Genomic DNA, 10,053 nt, shown 5'->3' with positions numbered 1-10,053 from the left:
TCAAATTCCGTATATATATACGGAATTTGAATTAAAAGATAATTTTGAATTTATAGATAAAGTTCTAAAATTCAAATTTACATTATATATATATATATATATATATATATATATATATATATATATATATATTTGTATTTAACTAAAATAGTCAAATATAAAAAATAGTCAAATATAGAATAAAGTTATCATATACTATTGAGATTTATTAGCTTGCCACTTGACTTAACCATAATGTCAATCATATATGGTAACTTTCTTGCTTTAATATATATATATATAGATTAAGAATATCTATTAAGTTAATTCTCTCTTTTTTCTTTCTTTCTTTCTTAGTTGTTTTTTTTTCTAGTTTAGACTAAAGTCAATATCTGTATATTGACTTCAAATTGGAGTGAAAATATAGAACTAAATTATTCTTTAAATACCATAGTCTGACATCTTCCAACCCAAGATTTTAGCTGTTTAACTTTTGGCTGAAGATAAAAGGCTTTTAAAATGTGTTGACTTAAGTGTTTCAACCAACTTAACAAACAATTGAATATTATATTTCATGTTAAACATTTCAAGAAAATCCAGTTGGTTTCAGAGCTAAAGATGATGATTAAGGAAGTTGGTAAAATTTGTATAACAATTTGCTGCTTTCAGTTTCTTGTAATAGTTGCAGACGCCATACCTACAACATTGGATGGACCATTTAAGCCAGTAACTACCAGATTTGATCCTTCACTGCGTAGAGGAAGTGATGATTTACCAATGGAGCATCCAAGGCTTAAGAGAAATGTGACTTCATTTTTTCCAGAACAGATTGCTCTTGCCTTGTCATCTTCTCCTACTTCTATGTGGGTTTCTTGGGTCACTGGTAATATCATACTCCTCTTCTCTATTTAAATTTATTTTCTTTGCTTAGCTACTTTATGGAGAAAAGAAAAAGATTTGCTTAGTTCTTAAATCTTGTTCAAATTACATTTATTTATGGGTTACAATGTTTTGGTTTTTGGTATAGAGGAAACCGTCTCTCTGCCTCATTGGGCAGAGGTAAGTAGGGGTAAGGTGTGAGTACATATTACCCTCCCATATCCCATTTGTAGAATTTTACTAGGTCGTTGTTGCTGTGTTGTTGGTTCTTTCGGTATAGCAAATAGAGATACCGTGATTTCGCATATGATTGATTGGCTGAGAATTTTTTCCATTTTTGACTTTATTGGTGTTAAGAGGACGTCTAGATCAAGAAATAGTGTGTACCACTAATGGAAGTATCAGTTCATTTAGATGGAATTAACTGGTCAAAGTTACTTAATGGAGTTGACTTTATGCACTCGCAATGTAAAAGAATACCAGGTAAATATTTATACTAAACATGATTAGTAATGTGGAAAAAATTGGGTAAATTGTTGAAGCATGTCAAATTGCACAAAGCATGTAGACGTTTTGAACTCTTTTTACCAAAAAAAAAAAAACAGCCCTAACCTCCCGCTATGCGCGAGGTGCGGTAGGTTAGCCCAGTTTTCTTTAACTCTAACTTAAAGAATCTAAATAAAATTATCACTTTTGCAAGAGGTTGTTTGCACGGCTCGTGACCTCCTGGTCACATGGAAGCAACTTTACCTGTCACGCCAAGGCTCCCCTTCAACTTAAATTCATTAATTTATTGTGTGGTCGCTTTATTTAATTTAGTTTTGGAACGATGATATAGGCGACCCAACTTGCCTAGGTTTGAGGTGTAATTGTCGTCGTTGTTGTTGTTGTAGCTTGTGGAAATGGTAGTATACTATTTTCAGTTAGTTTGGTTTCCTTTGGTCAAGTTACTTGAATTTTTTGTAGTTATCTTCTTTTTTGTGTCTCGGCTTTGGCAGCTTTTCCAATTGGTCTATAGGGGATGCTCAGATCATGAAGCGTACCAATTGCCATAACACTAATTAATTTAGAATGGATTTGATTGTTCAAGTCGTTTTAAAGTATTTTTATGGTTTCTTGTTATTGGTTTTAGGGGAAGCTCAGATTGGTCTAAATGTGACTCCACATGATCCAACAACAGTAGCAAGTGAGGTGTGGTATGGAAAGGAAAGTGGGAAGTACACAATGAAAAAAACTGGGGTTTCAGTGGTTTACAGTCAGTTGTATCCATTTGAAGGTCTATGGAACTACACCTCTGGCATTATTCATCATGTGAAGATTGATGGTAAGTTTTTCTGCAGAAACCTTTTTGAGTTGCTGCATATATTCACTTTGCTAACAATATCTCGCCTTTTCCAGCTTCAAACTGAGATCCATGCATGTTGATAGAAAAGAACACATTCTTGCGAACATTCACTATTTTTAGTGTGCTAACTTGATTTGGATGATAAATTAGACCATATTTCGATACATTTGGTTATGATGCCATTGGAAGAATTATCTTGTAGCTGCCGAGTCAGCACGGTTTTGCCTTAAAAAGTCAAGTAGATATAGGGAACTGTTTGAATTACCTTTGGTTATTAGAAAATTCAATCACCAAATCTTCCTTCCCTGAAAATGTAGATTAAACCATGAATTGCTTTGCAGTTTATATAAGTAAGGGGCTACAATGGTTACCACCTTTTGTTTGTTAGATGATATTTTAATCTAATAAGACAATCAATTCATCATAACTGTGGTAAGCTAATAAAGGAAGAGTGAGTAGAATGGTACAGATTAAACAAGTGAGCTTCACAAAGAACTCCTTCTGGTTTCAAGTTTCGATATGCAAATTTAAGCGGCAGGTTCCTAGAGTAGTTAATCCCCTAAAATTGAGTGGTATATTATATAGATATACCAGTTCGCTATATATCTATATATGGTGCTGAATATTGCCTCTGAATTATAAGCCATTAGGATAACTTAAATGTACGTATATCGCATTAGTTAAAGAAATCCATGTCTCCTTCCACATATCTTTGCTTTGCTCCGTGCCACTAGGTATCTCTAATTATTCATCATGTGAAGATTGATGGTAATGTTATCTGCACAAACCTTTAAATGGCTGCATATGTTCCCTTTGCTAATAATATCTTGCTTTTTCCAGCTACACTATTTTTAATGTGCTAACTTAATTTGGAATGATAAATTAGACCAGGTTTATACTTTTATTTATGCTGCCGAAGAATTATATTTTAGCTGCAGTGCGAGCACAGTTTTGCCTAAGAAAGTCAACTAGATGCAGGGAACAGTTTGAATTACCTTTAACTCTAATAAGACAATTTGATTCATTTGACTGTGGGGAAGCAACTCAAAGGAAAAAAGAAGTTCAAAAGGAAGAAGGGAAGAAACAGTAGAATGGTACATATTATACAACGGAGCTTCACAAAGAACACCTACTGGTTTCAAGTTTCTACATACAAGTATAAGTGGCAGGGTCCTAAAGTAGTTAATCCCCTGAATTTGAGTAGAATATATTACTGATCTACCCCGTTTACTAAGAGGCTGCACATGTGCAGTGTATATGTATCTATATATGCTGCTGATTGCCTCTGAATTATGAGCCGTTAGTGTAGGATAACTTAAATGTACGTATATTGCATTAGTTAAAGAGATCCATGAATGCTAGTTCTCCACTCCTTCCACATATCTTTGCTTTACTCCGTGCCACTAGTTATCTCTAATTAATCAATAGGAGGACCATAAGCTAAACTGTGTGAGTTGGTGCATCTAGCGTATGTGTCTTATAGCGTAAATTACTAAAATGGATGTAGAGGATCATATAGATCACTAGAAGGATAATGTAGTTTGTATTGCACTCAGATATCCAGTGAATAGCAAGCAACATTAGCTTTGCGTGTGGACTACTATCGTTGTCAAGTACACTTTGGGTTAGAGGAACTTCTTTCATCCCTCTTTTGTAATTTCAGTTCAGTTGATTGATAATCTTTCAGCTTCATATGGAATGTCGACTCATCAGGATGTCGTGAAATGGAGACCATCCATTAGTATTTTAGCATTCATATGAAAAAGGTAACAGTAATACCGATGGAGGATAAGATTTACTAGCTTTTTTAGGACTTGGAGGGAACAAAATCTTACAAACTTGCACATTTCAAATGTACATCTAGGTCTTTTGATTTATTCTGTTATGCGGATGCCATTATTATTAAGTGATAAGTAATTATTCTTTTTCTGATCCAAAAATGAGAGTTCCTTTCCTTCCATAGGTCTTGAACCTGAGACAAAGTATTATTACAAGTGTGGGGATAGTTCTTTAGCAGCAATGAGTAAGGAACTTGAATTTGAGACCTTCCCATTGCCTGCATCTAACAAGTATCCACGACGAATAGCAGTTGTTGGCGACTTGGGTCTTACAAGCAATACAACCACAACCATTGATCATCTCATAACAAATGATCCTTCCATGATTCTGATGGTCGGAGATTTAACTTATGCAAATCAATACCTTACAACGGGTGGTAAAGGAGCTTCATGCTTTTCGTGTCAGTTTCCAGATGCACCCATCAGAGAGACATATCAACCTCGGTGGGATGGATGGGGAAGGTCGTCTATTCTTTTTCTCACTTAACTAATCTCTTTTGTCTCTTAAAACTTGTCTGCCCTTTCTCTATAATTTTCTTGATGAGCAGGAGCCTCCTGTCTTGCACTGTCGCTAGAATGCTATATAGAATTGTCTTTTGATATGGCATATTGATACAAATAGTCAGCTACTGCTGATATGTCTTGCGAATGAATATTGTTCTCTCTTTAATTTCTAATCTTACATGGAGATTTTACTTGAAGAAAGTAGAACTTTTTCTCATCTTTATAGCAATTTGAACTCAAGATAATAACTGAATTTGCTGTTCTACATTGCACAAAATATTCGGTGTTCCGTTGTAACAATGTCATTTTGTTAAAGCTAGATGTATTGTGAGGAGAATCATTTAAAGGGCTAACTTAGGTGCCTATTTTGATGGCCAAATCATAAGTTGTAACAATGATTAGGGCAGACAATATACATATATAGATGTAATTGTTGAGCATGTGGGATGCAATAGTCTGTTTCGGGTGTGAGGTTTGAGTTGAGGCCAGGTACACTATTTATTGAGTGCTCATAAAATTGATATCATTGTGGAACAACAAACTGCTACAGAGCCTATTATATATTCCTATGAGATAGAAAATGGAAAATAAAGTGAAAAATTGGAAGTCGTTGGATTTGAAACAAGCTAATCTGAATATGATTCTTTGTGGTGCATTACTAATTTAAGCAAAGAGAGAAATTTGAACTGAATAAACTGGAGTTGCAGGTTTATGGAGCCGCTGATCTCAAGAGTTCCGATGATGGTTATTGAAGGAAACCATGAGATTGAGCCTCAAGTAACAGGCCTCACATTCCAGTCGTACTTGACAAGATTTGCTGTTCCTTCAAAGGAATCCGGCTCTAACAGTAACTTTTACTACTCTTTTAATGCTGGAGGAGTCCATTTCATCATGCTTGGAGCCTATGTTGACTATAATCAGACCAGTAAGTAATTAAATTGCTTGAGTTAATAAATCATTTTTTTCATTTTTCAGTACCTTCAGTCACTGCCTGTTTATGTCTAGAATTTGAGGTATACTAGCATAAAGAAAGATCATGCTGCAAAATATAATGTGTTTTTTTGTTTAACTTGTATCAGGTGCTCAGTATGCTTGGCTTAAGGATGACCTGGAGAAAGTAGATCGTGGCGTGACTCCTTGGTTAGTGGCTGCATGGCATTCTCCTTGGTACAATAGCTATTCGTCACACTACCAAGAATTTGAGTGCATGAGGCAGGAAATGGAAGAAATCCTCTATACGTATTGCGTTGATATTGTTTTCTCTGGTCATGTAAGCTGAAATACACTCCTAATGGCTGGCTATGGATAAGCAAATTAATGATCTCAGTCCAGACTTCTCTGGCCTTGAAATAAGAAGCTATTTTTGCTTATGTTCTGTCCTTTTACCAGATCATATCATAGCATTAAGAGGCTAAGAAAATCATAATTGGTGAAATAAGAAATATTTCTAGTGAAATTCGAATATGTATGTTCAAGTAACAGTGCAATCTAGATATTAGGATTTCATGAAATCATTTAATTAGGATTTCTTCACGAAAAGATAGGTTTCTCATTTTAACTTAATTTGTGTAATTCATGTCAGGTACATGCGTATGAGCGAATGAATCGAGTCTACAACTATACATTAGATCCATGCGGCCCTGTTTATATAACGGTAGGAGATGGTGGTAATATTGAGAAAGTTGACATTGATTATGCAGATGATCCCGGGAAATGTCCTTCACCAAGTGACAACATTCCAGAATTTGGAGGTGTATGTCACATGAACTTTTCCAGTGGACCTGCTAAAGGAAAATTTTGCTGGGACAGACAACCCGAATGGAGTGCATACAGAGAGAGCAGCTTCGGTCACGGAATACTGGAGGTAAAGCCAGAGCTTTAGCTATATTACTTTTCTTTATCTATATGCAGTATAATGTTCACCTTGATGTCAAACAAGCCTCTTTCATCAAGTTAAAGAAAGCTATTAGTCTATAATAAGATACTGTAAAATAGTAAATAACCTGCCTGCTGTGTCACCTACTCTTGTAGTTTCGTATTCCTGGATCTCTGTTATTACTCATTGTATTACTTGCTTCATTATCTTATTACCTTGTTGTTGGTATTGTTTCTCTATTGCTTCATTTTTACTGTTCTTGAGCCGAGGATCTTTCAGAAACAGCCTCTCTACCTTCATAAGGTGGGATAAGGTCTGCATACACACTACCCTCCCCAAACCCCACTTGTGGGATTTCACTGGGTTTGTTGTTGTTGTTGGCTGCTGTGTCACTTTTATTTCATCAAAGCTACACAACTGATTCTATTTCTGATAACAAGTATGTTTCATATTTACCATTGTCTTTTTTTTTTGTTTAACGTATGTCTCTTCTCCATTCATACATGCAGATGGTAAATTCAACCCATGCATTATGGACTTGGCACCGTAATCAGGACATTTACCATGAAAACAGTCATGGTGATCAAATATACATTGTACGACAACCTCAATCTTGCTCTGTACGACAACCTCAAAGGTGATGGCGGACAAATATATCTTTAATAAAATTATTCAACAAAGTGAAATAGTTATGGAGTTTATAGAACTGATTATGATATAGGCGCTGTATAGGGTCTCCGATAAGGTTATGTGGCTCTGAGGGCTATACTCCAAGGAGGATATCTGTGAGAAAAGTAATAAAAATTGTTGATGTCATAGTAATTACTAGTACTATTCACCAAAAGTATTTATGTTCTCTATTACTGAAGCATTTTTAATTTTTCTCTGGAAATGGCTCTAAGGTATTCCAGTTCACTGTTAGTTACTACTTTGAAACAAATTTTTTCCACCTGCATGTAACGAAGAAAATGATTTTTGCATCTTCCAAAGGCGATAACCAGTACCATATTTCTTTTCCATTTGTAAGTGCCATGCTACGTTGAACTCGGCACTCTTCTATCAATGAAACTCGGCATTATTCTCTCTATCTATGAAACATTGGATTTTGGCTCTTCATCAGAATGTTATCTGGTGGATTTTTTTATTCGAAGACTAACGCAAGACAAAGATGAAAATTTTCTGCAAGTCCTCTTTAAGGCCTATAGAAGAAACTGCTGAACCTATCATTCTCCAGCATGCCAAGACCTGTAAACATTTATAGTTATCTCTATGTCTCGGGTTATCATATCTTTATACATGAGTCTCTCTGACTTAAGATGCGAAAACCAAGTCAGAGATTACTAGACGTCTCGCAGAGTGACTCAAAATCTGTTTAAAAGTTTTTTATGGAGCAACAGTAAAGTTATCTCCGTGTCACGGGTTCGAGCCGTAAAAGCAGACACTAATCTTGCGTTAGAGTAGACTGTCTACATCACACCCCTCGGTGTGCGGCCCTTCCCAGAAGCGTGAACGCGGGATGTCTTGTCCAGTGCCTGCCCTTTAAAAACTGTATTGCATTGTAAGAGCAGGTTGAGTCCATTAATGACACCTGCATTGGAAGTTGTAGCCTCTTAGATCATGTTGGGTTTAAAGAAGCTTAAAAGAGAGTGAATGGAAAATGGAGGGAAAAATAAAAATTTGATTTTCCCTCCTTGACAAAGGGACATTGTCCCATATTGGAGGAGGAAAAGACTTTTGATGGGTATATATACAATTGCTCTTCTTCTAGCTCTTAAAGAGTTACGAAGAAGGCAAGCCTCGCGACGTCGTCTCTCGGCTTTAGCTTCAGATTTGGATTTGATCAAATGATCGATTGATTAATTAATTTTTTTGAACCAAATTTATTTATTAATATTAATGCAATATTAATTAAATCCAAATTAGACCGTTACTGTAACGGTAATTTAATTTTTCTCTGTTTTAATTTTCCCGTTATAATTTGGCGGTTTGCACAAATGGCCGTTTTATAAAACAACCATTTTGAGTTGCAACCTTACCTGAAGAGTTGTAACTCTTCAGTATAACCCAACGTTTTTTGGCTATAAATACATTAACTCTCCCTCAGATTTTCCTTACAAAAATTCTGATTTTTCTTTCTTCTTTCTGCATTGTTTTAACAAAAAAGAAAGCAGTAAGTGTGATTTACTACTGTTCTTTGAGTTCGTCGATCACTGGGGATTAAAGTACCGCTGCACCAGTGAGGTTATCTGTTCTATCCTGGGAGAAAATAATCCTAAATCTCGGGTACTAGGAGGAGATTAAGTTCCTTAAGGAAAAACTGTGAATTCAGTGGGCTCGGATTCATTTTATGTTCTTCTACATTTCTGATTTTTTCCATTGGTACTAGTTTTGAATATATTTTCGAATACAGATTTATAACAAGCTTGAGGAACTTAATTTATTTTTCTGTATTCTTCTTTTATTCTGTTTCTGGGAGACTAAATCCTAGTGCTTTCTACTCTCAGTTTGGAGACTAAAATCTTCGGATTTTCTACTCCTTTTGTGTTCGGTTTGAAGAAATAAAATCTTCACCGTTGTATTTAATCTATTTCTGTTAAAGTTTTTCGGTTTGAAGATTTTAAATACTTCACTGTTAATTAATTTTGTTTATGTTTTGTGATTAACAGAAATGACAGAAACATGAACTCATGTGGTTGGCTCTACGAGCAATGTTGCTTCTTCCAGTCGTTCTGTCCTACCACCGGCTCCGGCGGAAAAGCCCGAAAAAAATTTCAGGATTGACTTCAAACTGTGGCAACAAAAGATGTTCTTCTATTTGACTACTTTGAGTCTACAGAAGTTCATCAAAGAGGACATTCCAGTTCTGCCGGAATTAACTCCTGAGAATGAACGTTTTATGATGACTGAGGCATGGAAGCACTCAGATTTCTCTTAGCCGAATGGATGATGATCTTTACAACGACTATACTAATGTGGAAACTTCAAAAGAACTATGGGAGGCGTTGGAGAAGAAGTATAAAACCGAGGATGCCGGTTTGAAGAAATTCGTTGCAACCAAGTTTTTGGACTATAAGATGGTAGACAACAAGCATGTCATTACCCAAGTTCAAGAACTGCAAGTTATCATTCATGATCTCCTTGCTGAAGGTATAATATGAATTAATGCTTTTGTTGAAAGTATCAATTCTGTTACTAATTATGAATTTTTTGTTGAAGGTTTGGTCATCAATGAGGCGTTTCAAGTTGCAGCAATGATTGAGAAGTTGCCTCCTTTATGGAGGGACTTAAGAACTACTTGAAACACAAGCGCAAGGAGATAAAACACGAAGATCTCATCGTTCGATTGAGGATCGAAGAGGACAATAAAGCTGCAGAAAAGAAGACATGTGTGAACTCAATAATTATGGGAGCAAATATTGTTGAAATTGCTCCAACTAATCCAAAGAAGCGGAAGAAGTCTTCTGGACCAAACAACTATCCCAACAAGAAGAAATTCAAGGGAAACTGCCTCAAATGTGGAAAGGCTGGACACAAAGCTGTAGAATGTCGTGCTCCAAAGAAAGAGAAGAAAAAGGGTTATATGGTTCAAACAAATGATGATATTGGTGACTTGTGCTCTATGTTGTCTGAAT

General features: G+C 35.6%; 1 protein-coding gene across 1 annotated transcript; it reads left to right on the top strand.

Annotated features, from left to right (window-relative positions):
* Positions 1 to 501: 501 nt before the first annotated feature.
* LOC104211488 (purple acid phosphatase 23) lies at positions 502 to 7,342 on the top strand. Its single transcript, XM_009760548.2, has 7 exons — positions 502 to 862; positions 1,991 to 2,182; positions 4,167 to 4,503; positions 5,253 to 5,470; positions 5,625 to 5,815; positions 6,128 to 6,409; positions 6,931 to 7,342. Exons 1-7 carry the CDS (start codon positions 598 to 600, stop codon positions 7,060 to 7,062), a joined length of 1,617 nt encoding a protein of 538 aa, XP_009758850.1. The 5' UTR covers positions 502 to 597; the 3' UTR covers positions 7,063 to 7,342.
* Positions 7,343 to 10,053: the final 2,711 nt, after the last annotated feature.

Source organism: Nicotiana sylvestris, chromosome 5 (genome assembly GCF_000393655.2).
Source record: "Nicotiana sylvestris chromosome 5, ASM39365v2, whole genome shotgun sequence".
Lineage (NCBI taxonomy): Eukaryota > Viridiplantae > Streptophyta > Magnoliopsida > Solanales > Solanaceae > Nicotiana > Nicotiana sylvestris.
Note: the sequence above shows the minus strand (reverse complement) of the source record. Positions and strands in the feature narration are given on the sequence as shown.